Raw genomic sequence first — 24,719 nt, forward strand, 5'->3', positions numbered from 1 at the left:
CATTGAGCATCGAAAAGTTAGTACCCATGGAAATGCTGATGCAATGTCACGAAGACCACGTAGTTTGGAATGCAAACACTATTCAAAAGCTGAGGCTAAAGAAGACATTATAGATGTCCGGATAATGACTATAACGTGTACGGATGAATGGAACAAGGAACAACTAAGGAAGTGTCAGCTAGAAAATACAGATCTGTCACATATTATGCAAGGGCTCGAACGAAACGAAAGACCAAATAGAGTGGAGATGTCAGCAGAGAGTCCCACTGCGAAGTCATATTGGGCACAGTGGAACAGTTTAGAATTGATATCCGGTTGTTTGCATCGAGTATGGGAGAGTGAGGTTGGTCAATGCAAGTAGAAACTGATAGTTGTTCCCAGGAAAAGGATTCCTGACGTACTCAGCGAGCTGCATAATGATTCAAGCGGAGGTTATCTTGGAACCACGAAGACGCTCGAGAAAATTAAGCCGCCAAACCCCCGCAAAGGTAATTTTTGGCAATAACCTTCGACAGCCAGCTGATTTGAAGTTTGGGATAGATGCCTATGCGGAGGGAAATACCAGGAAAGCCACTGGTGTCTTGGAAGAAGGGATGGGAGAAATACACGATCTTGTAAGGCAACGAACAAAGATTATGAGTGACAAGATGAAAGCCAGATACGATATAGCAATTAATTCGAAAGGTTTTCGGGAAGGAGATTTGGTGCTGGTATACAACCCAAAACGGAAAAAAGGTTTGTCCCCGAAATTGCAGTGTAATTGGGAAAGCCAAAACAAATTTGTAAACCGGATCAACGATATAGTTTACCACATACAAACCATTGGCAAACCACGAACCAAAATGAAAGTGGTTCATTTGGAAAGGCTGGCAGCCTTTAGATCAGGAAATTTGTCTGATCGGGACGATCCGACTTAGGTGGAGGGCAGTGTGACGAATATTACCATCACTAAGCGATACCAGCATCACTAAGCCGATACTAAGCAGCCACTCCTATGTACGTAAACAAATCAATTATCATCTACACAATTACATACAAGGCAATGGAGCGATACTCATAAACACATGTAATCATCAGCGGAAGTAGTACTCACATATACACACACGCATATGGCTATGCGATAGGCTATAAACTACAAATACTCACGCATATAACTGGTAACCAAGCAGGAGATTCTAGAAGGAGAAACGTCTAGAAATTTGGAGAAATATGTGGTCAAGGCAACAGAGAGTATAAAAGCAGTGCAAGCTGAGCAGCCAGTAATCAGTTTTGATTTAAGCACTGTATTGGTTTTGAAGTTAAGTGTTTAAGTGTTATTGTGAAGTACTCTCAAAATAGTCTAATGAAGCCCATTTTGCATTGTTGAATATTGGAATTATTTATTCAACAGTTTAGCTATTCGAATGTTAGCAGAAGGTTTAAATTCATTACAATACTATATATTTATGATTTATTTATCGAACTGCATTAAAAATAAATTTTATAAAAAGGTGACTTAGCCCCTTTTCTTATGAAGGTACGGTTATGTTATGTTCCTCCACTATTTATGCTGATTTGATCACAGTTACTACATTCTTGCTGAAACATTCCGCTTTATATTGGCAATAAATTATTGGTACTAATATCATCTTCTTCCGTATCTGGATCTTGGGAATAAATAAATATACCAGTGCGTGGCCTTTCCACAGGAGGTCCCAATGGATCATTGTGCCGTGGACCTGAAAGGAACAGAAAGGAGTGCATTAATAATCTTGCAACAGAATCATATCAATTATTAAAGGATTACAAACGAAGCTCTTATCTAAAATAAATTTTTGCCATGGACATTTTCCATATCGTCGTTGAAAATGCGAAACCGTTCATAATTTTTGTTAGCAAATTTTCAAAGACTAGTGTCAAAAATTTTTGTCCGAGGCTTGCAACATTGATTACGGAGCAAGACTCAAACTAGCGTAAAAAGAGGAACGGGATTTGGACATTAGTCGCCTTTTACGATAGGATAAATTCGAAGCCCCTAACCCAAACGGTAGATTTATTGCCCTGTCCGTGATGAGCTGTATGAGCCTTACGCAGATATGAAGATATAAATCATATAAGTGGGCATTTTGGCAGCATAAAATTACTTGCTCCTTAAGATGTCTCTTTTTTATAAGCTTTTATTTACTTTCACTTGGCTGTTGTCTGTAATCAATTCTTGCAAGTTAAATTTGATACACTTCCCGGTGTCCGATTGAGCTGAAATTTTTCACGCGTGTATAACTCCGATGACACTGCAATATTACTTTGCGAGAATTCGATAAATTAATCGATAACAGAGTTATCGGTAAAGATTTGTGCTTACTTTGGGTTAAAACCCTAAGTCCTAAAGAACGCAGGTAACTTCGCTTTGTTTGTGTATACACGAACGTAGAAGCTAAGCTGTTATCGCTAAATGTTGCATACTATTCTGCACACTTGATTTTGTTTTACAGATTTTCGGCGATAATAAAAGCCTAAGTTCTCAGGAACGCAGGTAACTGCGCTTTGTTTGTTGTATTCAACGAACGTAGAAGTTAGGCTGTTATCGCTAAATGTTGCATACTTTTCTGCGCACTTTATTTTGTTTTACATATTTTTGGTGATGGAACAGAGCAGAGATCTGCAATGAGTAGTTATAAACTGAACGCGACGCGACATAGGCAAAGTCACAATAAAATATGATTTTAAGTTAGTTAACACTCGAATCGAAGAACTTGACCGTTCAAAGTTGACTTCGAAGAAACCTTGTAATGTTGATGCATTAAAAGAAATGGATAGGATGAGAAACGTTACAAATAACTAAGTAAAGGTTACATAACTAATTTAAACAATAGTTTACCCTACTAAAAACAAGCTTTTATTACTTGTTAACAAAACGAACTAAAAAGTAAAAAGTAAAATTAAAGAAAAAAACTTTTTGTAAAATATTGTTTAATAAAATTAACTAAAAATTAAAGTTAGGCTGTTTGGCTAAATTGACTGTAAAGAAATATAACACTTTATAAGCTCATTGTAACCTTTACCGATAATTGGGCTTCTTCGTCTGCGACAAAAAAATTACATATTGTAAATAATTATATATTTTTAACATTAAAACTTTACACTTAAATTATTAAATCTTAAAGTTTTTATCACAATCCTAATTTTTATAATAAAGAGTGTGTTAAATTTTGATGGTATAATTAAGAACATTTAGGACCTCCTTTTCTTGCTATCACAATGTAGCACGCTTTTATTAGAACAATTAGGACTGTGATAAAAACTGTAAGATTTAATAATTTAGGTGTAAAGTTTTAATGTTAAAAATATATAATTATGTACAATATGGAATTTTTTTGTCGCAGACGAAGAAGCCCAATTATCGTTAAAGGTTACAAGTGTTATATTTCTTTGCAGTCAATTTATTTTTTACTTTTTAGTTAATTTTATTAACCAATAATAAAAGCTTATTTTTAGAAAAGTTTTTTTTTCTTTAATTTTGTTTATGTTTTGTACAGCTGAAAGCGCGGTGGCTCGAATCTTATAAGGACTTTATAATCGTACCTTATTTTTTAATACTCGCAAATCTTACAGAGTATAATAATTTTATTCGCATATCGGTAGCTTGGGACCAAAGTGGCCATCAGCATAATTCTATTGTATTGTATTCGACTTTACGATGCACACTACCAAACACAAAATAATAAATTACTTGGCGAAGCTCGAATGTATATTTGTGCGGCACAATATTACAAAAAATACTTAGTGTGCATTGAAATACACAAAACAGGCAACTTAGTGTACCGGCACGGATGCACACACAATTCCTGCAAAATTCGAATTAGTTTTGTGTTTCACAAATTTTAGTTTAGAAGGGGAAGGATTAGTTGTTTAGCGACTTGATTGAAATTTCGTAAAAATGTATCTAATGTTGTGGCTAACTTTTCCCAAAAAATATATTTGTTCAATTGAAATTTGGTTCGTAGTTAGCTTATGGCTCATGTTAATAATAAAATAACTTTTTCCGGGAAGTTAACAAGGACCGACGTTTCCCAAAAAAAAAAAATATTTATAGAGCAATTTGCTTGAAATATGGTACATAGGTAACTTTTTCCTTAGATTAATAATAAGAAATTTTGTTTCCGGGAAGTGGACCAAGGACTTACCTATTCCAAAAAAAGTAATTTGTTGAGTGATTTTCTTGAAATTCCGTACATAGGTATGTTCTCGCTAAGTCAATATTAAATAAACTGTTTTTCCGGAAAGTAAACCAGGGACCGACCTATTCATTAAAAATGTGTTTATTGAGCGATTTGTTTGAAATTTGGTACATTGGTAGCTTTTCGCGCGCTACTTTTGTGATCACGTTGAATCTCCTACTTCGCATAAAAATTGTGTTAAAAGACAGATTAAAAATTAATGTTATGTATTATTTATCTTCTTCAAGATGTACTACAATTATCATTGCATTGCATATATTTACGATGTTTTTTTACACATATACACAATATGCATTCACGGGTTGAAAAAAAGCTTATCATCACCTATATAAACTTTTAGGAGACCCATCTAGCGACAATTATTGAAGACTCGTGGCAGTGCTAAATAACTCGCTACAAAACGAGTTGTAGTGGCGCTTGTAGCCAAATAATCATTCCTAGCTCATAAGGAACAGTTTAGTTTCATTGCTAATTTATTTCTACAAAACCTAAGCCACACAAACTTGCTATTAATACATTTGTTTTGGACGTTTAGTATACCTTTATCTACACATTTTTCTATCTACTATTGCTATGCTATTTTTACAAATTATTACTATATTACTTATATATATTTACTATAAATAGGTTATTCTACCATATTAATAATTGTTTACTTATACATATATGCTAATATATATAAAATTAATGTATCTAATTATTACGAAATTCTAATAAGAAGTACCGAATTTGGATTTCATTTATATCGAAAAGTTCGAACTTCTGGTTTTATTCTCGGCTAAGTCAGTACATTTTTATTTTATGTATCCAATATTATTGTTTGCACAATACTATTGCTTACCCTGACATTTATCTTTACGTGTTTTTAAATTTCCATGAAAATCACGCCACTCGCGATGATTAAGCATAAGAATTAAGACATTGGAAAATTTCCGCAAATAGCGGCTTAGCTGAGGCTATCATTGCGGTAGTTCGATCTCTTTTGGTTTTGGACAAGCAGACAGTGAACATCATTTTTTTCTAACGTTTCGAAAAATTATAGAGTCTAAAGTGCGACTCACGTGTTCAATATTTTATTAAAAATTTAAAGTCGTTTTAATTCGCTGAAAATGTATGCGATAATCGCGATTCAAAAATTTAATGAACGCGCATATTTAATAAAATAAACCTACGAAATCCGTTTTACATCTCTAATGGGAAAAATTTCCCGAAACCAGGATGCAGTCATCATCACTATCATCACTTCAGAGGAAGAGCTTTGGCAGCGTTTTCTACCTACCGTCAAGCATTTGGATGCTGGACATTTTTTAGTTGTGCATAAGACAGTGAAGTTAAATGTCAGAATTTCATATAGTTTTTGGACTTTTTCTTAAATTTTTCTAAGATACAAGTTATCTAAAATTTACTTCAGTTTTCTGAAATTCCTTTGTTTCTGATAAAATTGAGAAATTTGCATAAAATAAATTCTTCTTAAAAATTTGTATAAAGAAGAAAATGTTAAAAATATCATAAAACGTGTACACATATTTAATCATATTCATGTATATGTACAGAGTGAGTGCCTATAGCTTTTCTAGCTTGAAGAAGAAGAAGCAGAAATTAGTAGATGTATACCTACATAAAATATGTATACCTAACTTGTAAATTAGTATACGCATACCTGCATATACATATTTTAGTGTTTTTGTTTTGCTCTAATAGAGAAAGAATTAAAATAATTTTTGAAGCTTTGCTAAAAAGACGTAAAATAGCAGTTTAAAAATTAGTGGTTTTCCTTTTAATTAGTATGGAAGTTGAAAATTTAAATATTTAATGTGTTAGTGTACCAAATTAGAAGCTTTGCATTATTATAAACGCGATATAGTTCAAATTGCCAATTTATCGCATGCGATTTTTCGATGCTATATAAATTGCATGTGTCTGTTAAAATCTCATTTCAATGGTGAGTAACATATGACATTTTGAACCTGCGAAAGGAAAGGGAAATAAATAAGTGCTAATGAAGAATTTTTTTTTAATCGAAAACAACAACAATAACCATGTATTTCGATTTCAGTCATCATTTTAGTTCCAGGTCCTCTGCTGAAAGATCTTTCAACGTTGGAGCGTAAGCGGTGAGTTTGTATTGTTTTTGTTATTTCTCCCAATTTTTTTTGTTGGTGAGCGACTGGATATTGAAATATTAACCTCTCTTTCGGTGAGGTTTCTAACTATGATAAAAGTGGTGTTGCCATATTCGTGCATTAAAATTAGTACCGAAATTTATTTAACTTTTATTCGAGATTTTTAATGATGCAAAGTAAGACCTAATTAAAGCATTAGAGAAAAAAAAAAATCAAAACTTTTTTATTTTCTTCAATTTAAAATTTAATGTTAAAATAACCTAAAACATTTAAAAATTGATGTTGATTGTCCATATCATAAATATTTACCTTTTGATGTACTCGAAATTATAAAATTACCTTAATGAAATCTTTTGGAAAAATAAACCGAAATGTATAAGTTTAAGCAAATCAAGCTTCGTTGTGTTTAAATGTTAAATGATAATGTAGCAACGAAATATATTTAATATTACGACTAGTGGTTAGTTAAATACATTTCTTAAACGGAAAATTCTGATTTTTATAACACACCCTTAAATATTTGTAAATTTAAATTTTTTGAGATAACATTGATTATTATAACTATTTCCAAAAGCATGTTGGATAATTTTCGTATTAAGAAAATTCAGTTTCGGTGAAGGGTTTGGTTCATGAATAAGTTTAAGCTTATGGTTTATCTAATAAACTTTGTAAAATTTAACATGACTCTTTAAACTTTTTATTTTTGATTCCCTAGCCTGATAGCAGTTGAGTGTGGTAAGTTTTAGGGATTTCCAGGTTAGTTTTGTTTTAGTTGGAGACTACGGAAATCATGGTAGGGAGGGCGATTGTTGCAACAACACCATGCAACAGGCCCCGTACTGAAACCAATGCGACATCAAGACTTGTAAGCCACTGTAGGTATCCGCTTTCCTTTAGGTATCTCTTTTCCTTGGCACGTTAAATAAAATAATTGTGCTGTAGTGTGAGCTGACAGCGAAAGGTAGGAGCAAGAACTCCACCCCGTTAGCCGACGAGCAAGAGCCGGAGTTAAAGACGTGCACCCGCTCCTTACTTTTTGCATAAACTGTGCTTACTACAAAATGTTGCATGCTACAGATAATAAATTATTTTTGGCGCCCAACGTGGGGCCTGATATGTACAGATCCCACATATATTTTGTTTTGATTTCGATTTTATTTTATCTCTTACCGAAGTGAATCTATCATACTTTTCGAGTATAAACTTTCCTATCATTAATTTTTCGAATTATACCAACATGACGTTGTGATGTTCGCTGGAATCGTAACAGCTTCGACATTCGCTCAGCTGTTAACCAGAACAGAACTAGTGATTTAGGTAGTTATTTTTTTTTGGTTTATTTGTGTGTTAATTGGAATTGCGATTTTTGGAAAAATTTCAATATCAGACCATGGCAGACATATAAGACTTGAAATAATTTAAAGATTAAATTTTAACTTTCATTTGATTTTTGTATGTGTTTTTTTTCTCAATTTTTGGAATTCATTTAGAAATGTAGATTATTATATTGATGTAATATCTAACCAATGCATACCAAAAGAGTGAATATAATCACACTATCTTTCACATGTTCGGAATAGTAGATTTTAGTTTTGGAAATCTAACCGACGGAATTACCATTGGGGTTGGATGGATTTTCGCTTAATTTTTTTTGATTGATCGTAGAGGTGAATGGATGGGTTTACCACTACTTACTTCTATCAGGCAAATTAAGGAGGAATCAGCAGTTTATCTATATTTTTTTTGTATCTTATTTTGAGCAAATAAGGATATCTATCTTTTATTGAGTTTACATATATATCCTGTATATCTTATGTATCTTTCGTACTACTTGGTTTTCGCATTTTAAATTTTTTTTTGTTTTGAGGAAACATAACTCTTAACTTTAGTAGAGTTTATACCTTTTAATTTCTTTTTGGCGTTTTCCTTGAGACGTTGCAACATGCCGCTAAAGCATAGTAACGAAGACTTAACCATGTCAGAACCATCAGGATCGCGTTGTGGCATATGCAATAACTTTAGTAGTAGTATCGCAAATTTGATTAAGACTAGGTGTGAACATGCTTTCCACAAAACTTGTCTAACAAAATATTTAAGGAACAACTCCAACTGTCCAATTTGTGATACGCGGGTAGTGTCAGAATCGAGAACTCCCAAACTTGCCACTCCGAAATCCAACACTCCACATCGTTACGAAACTCGGCTCCAAACAGGTTCACTAGAGGAGTCTAAGTCTAACCAGACTGTTACTAAACCTGTACAGAGTGCGCAACAATCTGCCACCACCCCTGTGAAGGTAGATAATGTTCAGACTATAGTTACAGCAGCAGTAGGGGCGCAGCAAGCAGAAATGTTGCAAAGTCTTGACCATTCAATTGATAGTAGAATTGAAACACAAATGGAAGAAAGGTTTAGACGTTTAAGCCTTCAATTTCCACCGATTCAAAACCAACAACAACCACTCTTATCTAATTTTAATACTTTACCCAATGTACAACAACAAAGCTTAGAGCAGTTACTTGGACTTCCTTCCGCGGGCGTGCCAAATCCCGGATCGTCAGCTTTTAACCATGTTCCTAACAGAAGTGCCATAAGACAGGGTTTGAATGAATTAGCGTCTAGGCCTGATAAGGTTGGTCACATTATAGCCAATTGGAAGTTGCGCTTCACCGGTGCGATTGATGGTATGCCAATTGAAAATTTTATATATCGTGTTGAGGCCTTGACTAATCAGACATTAGGCGGGTGCTTTGATATAGTTTGCAGACATGCAAGTTTGCTTTTTGACTCCAAAGCTAGTGACTGGTTCTGGAGATATCACAAATCTGTATCGGAAATTCGCTGGCCTAGTTTATGTGAGGCCTTAAGACGTCAATACAAGGACACCAGAACAGATGTAGACTTTAGAGAGAAAATACGTGATAGAAAGCAAAAAGTAAATGAAAGTTTTGATTCATTTTACGACTCGATAGTCCAGTTGACTGATCGGCTAAGTCAACCACTTCCGGAAAATACACTTGTAGAGATTATTAGGAGAAATCTCTTACCTGAAATACAGTATGAAATTTTAAATATTGATGTTTTTTCCATTGCTCATTTACGTGATATTTGTCGGAAACGTGAATTTTTCCTGCAAGACATGCAAACCCGGCAAAACTATAGCAAATCGTTACCAATTCGCAAACGTGTTTCTGAAGTTCAAACCAATTTTGACTTTGCCAGCGACGGAGATGTAAGCGAATATGACGAAATTGAGGAGGTAACCTTAGTTTGCTGGAATTGCAAAAAGAATGGACACAGATATCAAGATTGTGTTAGCGAGCGTAGGGTTTTCTGCTACGGATGCGGAACCGCTGATGTATATAAACCCAATTGTCCGCGTTGCAATGTTTCAAAAAACGGCCAACCGAGTGCGCTGAAAAGTGCACGCAGACAGACACGTTTGAAAAGCCCGAAACATCAAGCAACAAACACAGAATAATTCCTATTGATATCTCGAAACCCATCACAAACAAAATACTTGATTTACCTAACCCAACTAAACCTTTTCATGTTCGTGTGAAGGAATACGACCTTGCACGTGAACGAATCTTTCATGATTTTAATCAAAATAGTATCGATCTTAAATCAAAAAGTAGGTCCAGTAATCGGATAGCCACTTTTTGGAATAATGTTCGCAATAACAGGAAACTACTATTAAGTTCAATTTTTGATAAAACGAATGACATTCGACCATATGCGGAAGTGCAGTTATTCGGCAAAACTGTTTCCGGGTTGCTAGATACTGGTGCTTCTGTCAGTTGTGTTGGAAACAAACTTGCAACACAAATTTTGGAAGAGGATATACCTATTAAAACTTTTACCTCATTTGTTAAAACCGCTGACGGAAAGTCACAAAAAGTTCTAGGGTGTATAAAAACCCAAATTACTTTTCGAAGCGTGTCGAAATTAATAAATATTTTTGTTATTCCCACCTTAGCACAAAATCTGTACTTGGGAATAGATTTTTGGAAATTATTTGATCTCTTACCTATCCATTTAAGTGAAATAAATCAGGCTTCTGACGAAGAGCTATTGTCAAAACATACTTTAACAGAAAATCAAAAACATGATTTAGAAAAAGTAATTCAATCATTTCCTTCTTTCGCTAAAATTGGTCTTGGAAAAACGCATGTGATATCACATGTCATAGACGTTGGTGATGCTAGACCAATTAAACAGCGGCACTTTCCAATCTCACCAGCGATGGAAAAGCTAATTTATGCTGAGTTGGATAGGATGATTGAACTGGACATAATAGAAGAATCTGATAGCGCTTGGTCTTCACCGATTGTACTGGTACGTAAGCCTGGTAAAGTTCGATTGTGCCTGGATAGTAGGAAGGTCAATAGCGTCACAGTAAAGGACGCATATCCGTTGCCAAATATTGAGGGTATTTTAAGCAGGTTACCTAAGGCTGAGTTTATAACGAGCTTAGATTTAAAGGATGACTTTTGGCAGATCCCTTTGGATCCGAAGTCTAGGGATAAAACGGCCTTTACAGTGCCAGGTAGGCCTTTATATCACTATAAAGTAATGCCGTTCGGCCTCTGCAATGCTCCTCAAGCAATATCCCGTTTGATGGACAAGGTTATACCATGCCATCTACGCAGCGAGGTATTCGTATACCTGGATGACCTCCTAATTGTCTCGGAAAGTTTTGAAAAACATATGGAAGTGCTTCGTATAGTTGCTCGGCATATAAAGGAGGCAGGGCTAACTATCAATATCGAGAAAAGTCATTTTTGTCTTAGTGAAGTGCGATATCTAGGTCACATTGTGGGGAAAGGGATTATAAGAACAGATCCCGAAAAAGTAGCTGCCATCACAGATTTTCCGACTCCAAGATCTGTTAAGCAAGTTAGACGATTCTTGGGTATGTCTGGGTGGTATCGTAAATTCATTAAAAATTACGCAGCGGTCACATCTCCGCTTACCGATTTGCTAAAGAGCAATAGAAAATTTACTTGGTCCGTTGAGGCTCAGAAGTCTTTTGAAGAGCTGAAATCCATACTGAGTACAGCTCCCGTTCTGCATAGTCCTGATTTCAATAAACCTTTTTATATTCATTGTGACGCTAGCTTAACAGGAGTAGGAAGCGTGTTAGTCCAAAAAAACGAGGAAGGCGAAGAATACCCTGTTGCGTTCATGTCCAAGAAGTTGAATAACGCTCAAAGAAAATATTCAGTAACAGAGCAGGAATGTCTGGCAGCAATGCTCAGTGTGAAAAAGTTTCGTCCTTATATTGAAGGTCACACATTTACTATTATAACAGACCATGCATCTTTAAAATGGCTAATGTCTCAAACGGATTTGAGTACGCGACTAGCGCGTTGGGCTCTCAAGCTCCAAGGGTTTTCTTTTAGCATTGAGCACCGACGTGGTAGCCAAAATGTTGTACCGGATGCCCTATCCAGGGTTAATACTGAGGATCTTTCTTCTCTGGAGGCTGGTATGTTTGTTGATTTGAATTCATCCCAATTTAAAGCGGACGACTATATCGAGCTTAGAGAAAAGATACTCAAAAACATTGAAAAACTACCTGATTTGAAAGTAATTGACGGCTTTGTATATAGACGAACTGAACACTCAACCGGAGAGCAATTACACGACGATATGGTATGGAAACTTTGGATACCTAAAGGGTTAGTTCCTGAGATTTTGTATAAAGCGCATGATGCCCATTTATCTTCTCATTGTGGTATTAACAAAACTATAGAGAAAATTCGGCGATATTATTATTGGCCTGGTCTTGTTAACGACGTTAAGGCGTACATAAATGCGTGTGAAACATGCAAGTGTACGAAACAGCCAAATTATATACTTAGACCGCCAATGGGAAAACTTGCCGATTCGCAACGAATTTTTCAAAAATTGTATGTCGATTATTTAGGTCCCTATCCGCGTTCTCGGTCAGGAAACATTGGAATCTTCGTGGTTTTAGATCATTTTTCCAAATACGTTTTTTTGAAACCGGTTAAGAAGTTTTCTGCCGACGTTGTTTGTAAATACTTGGAAGAAGAGATATTTCATGCTTTCGGTGTGCCAGAGTCGATTGTGTCAGACAATGGAACACAATTCAAGTCCCATGTTTTTAATTCTTTGCTTCAAAAGTATGGCGTAAATCACGTATATACAGCAGTACACTCGCCACAAGCCAACGCTTCGGAGCGAGTAAACCGTTCCGTAATATCAGCTATTAAGTCATACATTGAAACCGATCAGAAAAACTGGGACCAGTATCTTAGTAGCATTTGTTGTGCCTTGCGTTCCGCAGTGCATTCTGCAACTGGTACTTCTCCTTACTTCATGACTTTTGGTCAGCTTATGATAACAAACGGTTCTACATATAGTTTGTTACGCCATTTGAGTATGCTGGAAGATCGCAGTGTAAATTTTAACCAGCAAGACACAATTGACATTATAAGAAAGAAAGCGGCTGAATGTATGAAAAAGCAATTTAACCGAAACGAAAAGTCTTATAACTTACGTTCACGGGTCGTAACGTATGAGGTTGGTCAGGAAATCTATAGAAGAAATTTCAAACAAAGCAATTTTGAACACGGCTATAATGCCAAATTAGCACCTTCATTCGTTAAAGCACGGATACGTAAGAAACTAGGCAAATCTTATTACCAGCTAGAAGATTTACAGGGTCGTTTGCTTGGCACTTACCACGCAAAAGATTTACGGCAATAGATAGGATGCATGTATAGATGCTACAAGCGGCTATCAGCTTTTGTGCTTAGAAGCCCCAAACCTGATTTTGGCGGGGGGGAAATGTAGTGGCGCTTGTAGCCAAATAATCATTCCTAGCTCATAAGGAACAGTTTAGTTTCATTGCTAATTTATTTCTACAAAACCTAAGCCACACAAACTTGCTATTAATACATTTGTTTTGGACGTTTAGTATACCTTTATCTACACATTTTTCTATCTACCATTGCTATGCTATTTTTACAAATTATTACTATATTACTTATATATATTTACTATAAATAGGTTATTCTACCATATTAATAATTGTTTACTTATACATATATGCTAATATATATAAAATTAATGTATCTAATTATTACGAAATTCTAATAAGAAGTACCGAATTTGGATTTCATTTATATCGAAAAGTTCGAACTTCTGGTTTTATTCTCGGCTAAGTCAGTACATTTTTATTTTATGTATCCAATATTATTCTTTGCACAATACTATTGCTTACCCTGACATTTATCTTTACGTGTTTTTAAATTTCCATGAAAATCACGCCACTCGCGATGATTAAGCATAAGAATTAAGACATTGGAAAATTTCCGCAAATAGCGGCTTAGCTGAGGCTATCATTGCGGTAGTTCGATCTCTTTTGGTTTTGGACAAGCAGACAGTGAACATCATTTTTTTCTAACGTTTCGAAAAATTATAGAGTCTAAAGTGCGACTCACGTGTTCAATATTTTATTAAAAATTTAAAGTCGTTTTAATTCGCTGAAAATGTATGCGATAATCGCGATTTAAAAATTTAATGAACGCGCATATTTAATAAAATAAACCTACGAAATCCGTTTTACATCTCTAATGGGAAAAATTTCCCGAAACCAGGATGCAGTCATCATCACTATCATCACTTCAGAGGAAGAGCTTTGGCAGCGTTTTCTACATACCGTCAAGCATTTGGATGCTGGACATTTTTTAGTTGTGCATAAGACAGTGAAGTTAAATGTCAGAATTTCATATAGTTTTTGGACTTTTTCTTAAATTTTTCTAAGATACAAGTTATCTAAAATTTACTTCAGTTTTCTGAAATTCCTTTGTTTCTGATAAAATTGAGAAATTTGCATAAAATAAATTCTTCTTAAAAATTTGTATAAAGAAGAAAATGTTAAAAATATCATAAAACGTGTACATATATTTAATCATATTCATGTATATGTACATACAGAGTGAGTGCCTATAGCTTTTCTAGCTTGAAGAAGAAGAAGCAGAAATAGTAGATGTATACCTACATAAAATATGTATATCTAACTTGTAAATTAGTATACGCATACCTGCATATACATATTTTAGTGTTTTTGTTTTGCTCTAATAGAGAAAGAATTAAAATAATTTTTGAAGCTTTGCTAAAAAGACGTAAAATAGCAGTTTAAAAATTAGTGGTTTTCCTTTTAATTAGTATGGAAGTTGAAAATTTAAATATTTAATGTGTTAGTGTACCAAATAAAAGCTTTGCATTATTATAAACGCGATATAGTTCAAATTGCCAATTTATCGCATGCGATTTTTCGATGCTATATAAATTGCATGTGTCTGTTAAAATCTCATTTCAATGGTGAGTAACATATGACATTTTGAACCTGCGAAAGGAAAGGGAAATAAATAAGTGCTAATGAAGAATTTTTTTTTAATCGAAAACAACAACAATAACCATGTATTTCGATTTCAGTCATCATTTTAGTTCCAGGTCCTCTGCTGAAAGATCTTTCAACGTTGGAGCGTAAGCGGTGAGTTTGTATTGTTTTTGTTATTTCTCCCAATTTTTTTTGTTGGTGAGCGACTGGATATTGAAATATTAACCTCTCTTTCGGTGAGGTTTCTAACTATGATAAAAGTGGTGTTGCCATATTCGTGCATTAAAATTAGTACCGAAATTTATTTAACTTTTATTCGAGATTTTTAATGATGCAAAGTAAGACCTAATTAAAGCATTAGAGAAAAAAAAAAATCAAAACTTTTTATTTTCTTCAATTTAAAATTTAATGTTAAAATAACCTAAAACATTTAAAAATTGATGTTGATTGTCCATATCATAAATATTTACCTTTTGATGTACTCGAAATTATAAAATTACCTTAATGAAATCTTTTGGAAAAATAAACCGAAATGTATAAGTTTAAGCAAATCAAGCTTCGTTCTGTTTAAATGTTAAATGATAATGTAGCAACGAAATATATTTAATATTACGACTAGTGGTTAGTTAAATACATTTCTTAAACGGAAAATTCTGATTTTTATAACACACCCTTAAATATTTGTAAATTTAAATTTTTTGAGATAACATTGATTATTATAACTATTTCCAAAAGCATGTTGGATAATTTTCGTATTAAGAAAATTCAGTTTCGGTGAAGGGTTTGGTTCATGAATAAGTTTAAGCTTATGGTTTATCTAATAAACTTTGTAAAATTTAACATGACTCTTTAAACTTTTTATTTTTGATTCCCTAGCCTGATAGCAGTTGAGTGTGGTAAGTTTTAGGGATTTCCAGGTTAGTTTTGTTTTAGTTGGAGACTACGGAAATCATGGTAGGGAGGGCGATTGTTGCAACAACACCATGCAACAGGCCCCGTACTGAAACCAATGCGACATCAAGACTTGTAAGCCACTGTAGGTATCCGCTTTCCTTTAGGTATCTCTTTTCCTTGGCACGTTAAATAAAATAATTGTGCTGTAGTGTGAGCTGACAGCGAAAGGTAGGAGCAAGAACTCCACCCCGTTAGCCGACGAGCAAGAGCCGGATTTAAAGACGTGCACCCGCTCCTTACTTTTTGCATAAACTGTGCTTACTACAAAACGTTGCATGCTACAGAGTTGTACTGAATAGCGGAGACACGCACCTCTGTTGGTCAAAGTGTATAACCTATAGCAGTATCGGTTGCGATGAATAGTGGACACATACACTTTTTGGTCATAGAAGTGGAAAATAATGTAGAGTTTAAATGGAGAGACACATTTCAGTTGCAACTGAGTATAAGGCATACCTACTGAAATTTAGCAGTATTTACTTTATGCGCAACAATTTTATAAGTGTAAATAAAGTTATACACTTAGCAGTCCATATAAAGTTTAATTGCATATATATATACATGTTAAAAAAAGACAGTCATTATTCAACTTTTTTCTATGCAAATGAAGCGCTGTTCCTTTTGTGAACACCACTGTATATATCCCCACCTATAATATTTCAAATTTTATTCAAATAGCATTATTTGTTAAATTAAACCAATTCCTCTCAAGTTTTATTTTTTGAAATACCCAATCAATCTAGTTCCAAGCTGTGATGGGAATAAATAAGTAAAGCTAAATAGTAAGAACTTTATATTTGTTTCGCCAATATTAGCAATGTTACCTTCCTAATGTTGGCTGGGTTGTATTTGAGAAACATGAGCCAGTTTACAAGTATATACTTATGTATACACATAAACCTGGGTCGATTTGTATGGGCGAAAGTTCACCGATATCGAAAAAAAAAAATCCACTACGCATACCCAAAAAAATAATTTTCGAGCCTGCGAAAAAAAAATGGCGAAAGGGTCAATTTTTCGACCAAAACACTCCTCTTTTTTGAGAGAAGTACTTCTACTGCAAAAAATTGAATAAATAATTTACTTTTTGTGCAAATGGATGAAGAAAACTGGTGCAACTTCCTCAAAGAAATTGATATGAAAGTGTTCTTCCATACCTTAAAAGTGAGTTGTGAAATAATATAGTACCTAAAGTAAAAATGGTGGCCGAAAGAATGGGAAAAGTCTAGAACACTGTCGACTACTAATACGCGTCGAAAAATATCGAGAGCGGTCTGAAAAAATGCAGTTGAAGTTAGCAATCTTTCATGTGGTTGTTGTGCACTGGGATTTATGTGTGTTTAAGAAGCCTGATGCAATATATTTCAACAAAAAATTTACAAGGGACAGAAAACTCTCGCTTGTTGATAACATGTTCTTTCTTGTTCGTAGTTTTAAATATTTGCTGTACAAGCGCATTTTCTACATGTTATTGTTCTTATTATAGTGAAATGTTCATCGTAAACTCCTCGCCAAACTATACTTGAAAGATTTGTACGTATCATTATCTCTGCCCGGAGATATTTGCAGTTGAAGTTAAAAATCTTTCATGTGGTTGTTGTAAAGTTGTTATGCACTGGGATTTATGTGTGTTTAAGGAGCCTGATGCAAAATATTTGAACAAAAAATTTACGGATGTGATTTTACTGCTTGAAGTACAAGGGACAGAAAACTCTCGCTTGTTGATAACATGCTCTTTTTTGTTCGTAGTTTTAAATATTTACTGTTCAAGCGCATTTTTCTACAGGTTATTGATCTTATTATAGATACGGTTGCTATTTTTGATTCTAATGTTACTGTAGTGAAATGTTCATCGTAAACTCCTCGCCAAACTGTACTTGAAAGATTTTTACGTATCATTATCTCTGCCCGGGGATATTTGCAGTTGAAGTTAGAAATCTTTCATGTGGTTGTTGTAAAGTTGTTATTCACTGGGATTTATGGGTGTTTAAGGAGCCTGATGCAAAATATTTGAACAAAAAATTTACGGATGCGATTTTACTGCTTGCAGAACAACGGACAGAAAATTGTCGCTTATTGATAACATGTTCTTTCTTGTTCGTAGTTTTAAATATTTGGACTTCAAGCGCATTATTCTACAGGTTATGGTTCTTATTATATACATATATGGTTGCTATTTTTGATTTTAATGTTAGTCTAGTGAAATTTTCATCGTAAACTCCTCGCCAAACTATACTTGAAAGCTTTTTACGTATCATTAACGATAATATGTCGTTAGAGAATAGGTGAATAAGTGAGTGAGTGACGGAATGACCAATGTGATAAGAGGGTTCTTAAAACAGCAATACGAACCGAACTCCTGCGTATAGCTATTTTACTGGATTTATGGATGTGTATAATTCTTACTAAAGGGCTTTTCTTAAGTATGTTTATATGTAAGGTAACGTTTTACAAGACGGTGCACCACCTAATTTTACCCCAAAATCATCAATATAACAACAACCACATGCAATTTTTCAATTTCTTTTGCAAATATCTCTTGACAGACCCAAAATTTTTATTTTCCGCCTCCGGATTATTGTATCAAGATCAATACGCGTCTTTTGACACCTCTTTCGATATTTTTGGACGCGTATTAGCAGTGTCATGCTGTTGTATTGAATTACCTTTACATTTTTGTTTCTGTCAAAAGATATAATCAAAAAATCGGTTCAAATTTTCATTTGGTTGTTGTTTTTTCCAGATTTTTTGTACACACACACACTAATGCGGAAAGGTATACTAAGGGCATTTAGTTTTGACCCACAAACCGGTGTCGGACCCAACCAGTGGTATTTTTTATAAGCGCGGCCGAAGGCCGCCAACGCAGAAAGCTGTTCTATGCCAAAAAAAACTATTGATCGAGCCCCAAATTTCGGACTCTCTCGAGGTCATTTTACGACAGAAAAAAACTTTCGACAGAAACAAAATTTGTTATTGCCGCTTTCGAATTCTTAAATCGGAGGTTGAGACGCATCGTTTCATACCACCTTTGATAATTTTTGATAAAAATTATCTGGTGCACCGTCTTGTTAAACGTTACCGTATGTAAGTACCTCTAAGAATAATCAATTTAAAGTTCCTTTTCGAAATATTGGCTTACTTGTAGAGTTATTTGGCAGAAGCCGCACTTTTGCTGCTACTTAAATGTACCCACATAACTCGGAGGCACACAGTAAATATAAAACATATATTCAAGACTAGCGGCCCGGTACGTGCTTCGCTACGTATAAAGTGAAATATTAAATCAAACTCATTTATTACAAAAAAAATATATTTTAAAATTTAATCCAAAACATTTGGATAAACAATATTTTTTTTTTTTTCCATTTTGAATAACATGAATAAACAAACGGCTGGGGGTACCGACTCTGGAACAGGCAACATATTGGCCATGTGAAAAACATGATTCCTCCAAATTCACACCACAAACGTTTAGTGTTTGCCCTTGGGCTTTGTTGATGGACATCGCAAATGATAAACGCACAGGATATTGTAATCGTTTGAATTCAAATGGCATATCAGTTGGAATCATAGGGATACGCGGTATTAAACAAACTTCTCCCTTTGATTTACCGTTAAGATCGCAGTTTCAATCAAATTTGCCAATAAATTTTTCTCTGCCAATCTGGTGCCATTACACAGTTTTGGTGGATTAATATTTCGCAATAATATAATCAAAGAACCCACTTTCAGATTCAAACAATGCGGTGGCATACCAGCCGGTTCTAATGAATTTAAAAATTCAATTGGATAATTCATTGCCTCATCTTGATTCATAGCACTGTCAATTGATTTATATGTCGTGACTACACCTGGGAGTTTTGCTTGAATTTGAAAATTAATGGCATTGATATGAGTGTTCTTCGGTGCTAAAATGGCGCGTTCTCTCAACCAATCATGATTTCTGTAATTCTGAAGAATATTTGGAAATTCACATTCAGTCAATTCATCTATCGATTTCGTAATTGTCCAAACATTGTTCGGTACAGTGATCAATCCGTTAGTTCTGTCGATTTGTATTTTGCCATCACCAATTTCTAACAATTGTTTTGAAAACTCAAGGGCAGCTGGATCATTTTGTAGGTGAATACGCACATTAATGTTCAGTGTCAATTTTTGTACATATCTCAAAAGAACTGAAGACTTCAAACAGTCATTTTTTTTAATAAGCAGGAGTTGATCGAGGAATGACAGGCAATGTTTGTCGAAAATCCCCTGATAGTAATATCAAAGCACCACCAAAAAGCTGTTGAGTACCACGAAAATCTTGCATTATTCGATTAAATGCTTCTAGTAATTTTTTATTCGCCATTGTACACTCATCCCATAAAATAATTGACGTTAATCGCAGAACTTTTGCCATAGCAGAATTTCTTGAAATATTGCAAGTTGGAGTTGCAATCACCTTTACATTCAATGGCAATTTTAATGCAGAGTGTCCTGTCCGACCACCTTCTAATAATGGAGCAGCAATTCCCTAAGATGCAAGTGCCAATGCAATTTTCTGTTCCGATCGAAAAGTCGCTAAAATCAGTGATTTAACGAACGTTTTGCCTATACCAACAGGTGCATCCAAGAAATATAATCCACCTGAATTATTGGAAATGGCTTGCATGATTGTGTCATATATATGTTTTTGCTGAATATTCATTTTGGTTATATTCGATTGTCCAAATAAAAGCAAATCATAAGAATTGAATTCCTGCTCACGTTGCAATTCACGATCAAACAGATCATGCATCTCACGATTTGGTGCGATCACACCCAATTGTACTAATGTTTTATTTGCAATCGTTAGACACATATCTTCAATTATTATCAAAGCTTCGTTGTACATTTCCAAAGTTATCAACAAATCAGGATTTCTTCCATGATGACGCATACGAATTAAAATATCTTCTGCAATATAATGTTTATATTTGTTCCATAATTCAAGTGTATTTGATGGCATACATGTTGATAATATAATAGCAAATAGCATTTGTATTTGTTCAGGATGAGCCGAAATAGATGCGCCATGAAGTGTTGAATCCCAATGTGCATCATCCTCCAAAAAATGCAAAAGTTGGCATGCTTCACGGTATGTTTGAAACAAATAAACGTTTACTGTTCTCAATTCTTGAAATCATTTTGGGACATTCACGTTAACTAATAACAATCTCAAATAAAAACACTCAAAATTGTTTGGGTGTACTGTATATATTCTCCCAATTGCATCTGTTTGGAAAATACATTGGAAAATACATATTTGCGATTGTTATTAGTTAACGTGAATGGCCCAAAATGATTTCAAGAATTGAGAACAGTAAACGGTCATTTGTTTCAAACATACCGTGAATCATGCCAACTTTTGCATTTGTTGGAGGATGATGGACATTGGGATTCAACACATCATGAAGCATCTATTTCGGCTCATCCTCATACATGAACTGCTGTACCTTGTTTACGTCTTTGAAATTTTTTCGAAGACACATTCCATGTGTAATACTGAGGCACTTCAGAATATAACAAAGTTATCGCAAATGTATCAGTTTCGCATAATTTGAAAAAAGCTGTTAACGTAGTTGCTGGTGGTTGTGCTACTCTTTCCAATACATTTGCTACATTAAAGTAAACACGTTGGCCATTTTCAAGATGTACAGCTAAGTGAACAACCGCAGGATATCTTTCGCGCATTGGAAACGACATAATCCTCCACACAGCTACATTGCTACTAATAAAGCGGCCCATTTGATACTGAGTGATTTCATCATTTGTGTTATCACCAGCAACACCGAAAGTTGCCATATCGCTCCCTTTATTTACATACTTGCAAATATATTTAATGGATTTGACAGAATTACAATATTCCACATTTATATGAGCATTGAATATTTTCGATAATAAAGGACAATACGGAACCACCCAACGATTACCAACTTCAACTTCCTGGTTATGCATTCTAATGGTTGCCGTTTTGCCATTATCATTAGGTGATCTACGTCGATACAACGGATATCCGTTATTGCCCGTTATTGTGTCTGAAGTAAATTGCCTTGCGTATCGTTTCGAACACTTTTCATCAATCATACATGGTGAATTCACATTAGTTCACCGCACGGTCCATGTATCATGTTTTTAACGTCAACTTTAAATAACTCAGGATCAGCAGTATGATCAGGAATTCCAGCTGATATAAGGTTATCGATTTGATCCGGAGTTATTTTATGTACCAGACAAATTAGTATATGTGCGTGCGGCAATCTCCTTTTCTGCCATTCGGTGGAGTACATATGGCAACGCACCTCCACAAATACATATAAAAAGAAAAAATAAATGTAAGGCGCGATAACCTCCGAAGAGATCGAAGGCCGAGCTTCTCTTCCAATTTGCGTCGTGCTCCTCTTGATTTTCCCTACAAATTGGCCGGCCGGGACCTACATGATTTTATGCCGACTCCGAACGGCATCTGTAAGGCAGATGAGTTTTCACTGAGAGCTTTTCATGGCAGAAATGCACCCGGAGCCCTTGCAAAACACTGCCGAGGGGCGACCCCGCTTAGAAAAATTTTCTTCTAATTGAAAAACCTTATTTATAAAATTTTTGATGTTGCTTTGCCCGGGGTTTGAACCCAGGGCATCCGGTGTGGTAGGCGGAGCACGCTACCATCACACCGCGGTGGCCACCAAATACATATAATTTCACAATTAAATCCATAAGTGTTTTACATTTTTACCGAAAAACACGCACAGTAATGTCATGACGATCAGTTGTAGACTGTCCTGCAAAAAAATTGTTTTTGATGTCATTCCACTGCGGATTACATGTAGATGTAATGAACAGATCCGGTCGACCGTATTTTCGTACATAACACATTGGGCCTTGTGCATATTCGTTCATATTCCGTGGGTTACCAATATACGAAGATTCCAATATAGTTAAACGTCCGATGTCATTAATATTAGCATCATTCGCTATCGCATCTTGCAAATGAATATATTGTTCAGATCTTAATTTTGCTTGGTTGAAACGAATACAATTAAGACGTTCTGTTTATATTTTGGCATACATATCAACGATGTACTGATGATATAGTTTACCACATCTCAAGATATAATTTTGTTCTTGTGGACGAACTATCAATCGACACGAATAAAAATTCATGGCACTAACATTTTTCTGCAACTGTAGACCTGAAAATATGTAAGTGCAAAATGCGACTTAAGAAATATATACAAATGATGAAATGTGTACACATTGAAAATATTATTTACTTGTTCGTGGATCAATCATTGGTATATTGATATGGTAGCCATCGTCACCTTTCCAATGCAATATTGGGTATTGTAATGCGTCGTAACTACGATGACGTTCCGAAACACGTTGCAATTGCTAATTTCTGCGATGAAGTAAAATAGCTGATTGAAAAACCTTTGTAGCTCACAAATAATTTCTCGTCTTGTATTCAAAGCAATTGCACAACATTGATCCAATTCACGATATTTATCACCAATAAAATAAATTTCCAAAAATTTATAATCAGCGTCGGGGTATGGCAATAATGAACCAGCTCGATGATAAACTTGGCCCTGCAACTGCAACATGTATGCAATTTTAGGTATATGTTGCATAATAATTTTTAAAACTATAGACTACTTTTATGATTCAGATTGATTGGGACAATCCTGTTTAAGTATTTACCTTAAACGTCGGCATAAAATTATTTCTAATAATGTTATTAGCACCAAAAGAATTCATTTGAAATACCGAATTGTATTGTTGAATATGACGCAAAAAGTGCTTCGAATTTTCAAAAGTCCCAAAAATTAATGAAGACAATGGTTCGGGTGAAGTTTCTAATGCTGGCAGTCTAACTTTGCCAATAGCACAACACATGCCGGGCGTTTCAACTGGAAATTTAGTCGCATCACAATGTGACCATATTGCGTCCATTATTCCAATATATCCGTACATACTGTAATCAATCTGACTGTTGTAATTAAAAGCAGCACGGATAATTTCAGGTACAACAGATATGTTTCGTGCATTACGTTCACGCTGCGATGCATTATCTTGTGCTCGTTCATCTGGAGTCTGTGGTCGGCTTTGTAATGCCGCAGCATTTGCATGACGCGTTCGACGACCTATATTTCCGCGTGTGGGTCGTGGAGTTTTTCTTTCAATTAAAAAAAGAATAAATTAAATTTAAAAAAATGTCTAAATTAATAGTGGTACACCATATGTTTTTTCAAATAAGGAAACATACATGCATTCGTGTAATTCACTTCCACAGTTTAAAACTTACCGTTTTTTGCTCGGAAATTCGCTTTGCGTTATATTTCTTCTTTTCGCAAATTCACACCAACTTCAATAATTATTAAACAAAAACGCTATTTGCATTTTTATGTAATAATTTGCACCGCGGTAATTTCGGACACTACTGAACGTAGTGCGTTGTTCGTTTATTGTGCTAACGAATGGTGTTGAGGCCAAAGAAAACACTCCAGCGATGCTTACACTCCAATGTCATTTATTCTCCTAATTTGAATTTTCTTAAGGCTAAGAGCCAAAGCTCTATATACCTATCTATACAAAATATTCATATATTTCACTATGCAAAAAAAAATGCACCGTAATATTGTTCGATGTCTTTTCAAAGCCTACTTTGTTTGTCGATCTGCCTGCTACATACATACATGTTGATATAAATATAATGCAAGTAAGTTTGTAGGTGGGAATAATAAGTAAGGTAGTTAAGACGAAAATACACACATTTTGAGAGCGAAAGAGCGTAGCTAAGTAGGTAACAAATCGTTTAGTGTATGATTAAATTATTATTGGTGTATGTATGTTAATATGAAAACGTATACTCCACTGGCTAAGTGGGATGAATCTGACCAAACAAATGGGTTTTTGGTGTGTTTTTCTAAATAATTCCAACATACATTGAACTGAATGCTTCTCGTTATATTGCATTGTAGAATGTTCCAATATTCCACCGATACGTAGGAGTCCGTATCCATCAAG

General features: G+C 34.7%; 1 protein-coding gene across 2 annotated transcripts in view; it reads right to left on the reverse strand.

Annotated features, from left to right (window-relative positions):
* Window positions 1-1,472: 1,472 nt before the first annotated feature.
* nompB (intraflagellar transport protein 88-like protein nompB) overlaps window positions 1,473-24,719 on the reverse strand; it is a 524,325-nt gene continuing 501,078 nt past the window's right edge. For both annotated transcript variants that reach the window (XM_067759944.1, XM_067759942.1), the window contains exon 7: window positions 1,473-1,718. In XM_067759944.1, the coding sequence (XP_067616045.1) occupies window positions 1,594-1,718 (125 nt within the window). In that variant the 3' untranslated portion in view covers window positions 1,473-1,593. The remainder of the gene's footprint in view (window positions 1,719-24,719) is intronic.

This window comes from Eurosta solidaginis, chromosome 1, assembly GCF_040869045.1.
Source record: "Eurosta solidaginis isolate ZX-2024a chromosome 1, ASM4086904v1, whole genome shotgun sequence".
Taxonomy (NCBI): domain Eukaryota; kingdom Metazoa; phylum Arthropoda; class Insecta; order Diptera; family Tephritidae; genus Eurosta; species Eurosta solidaginis.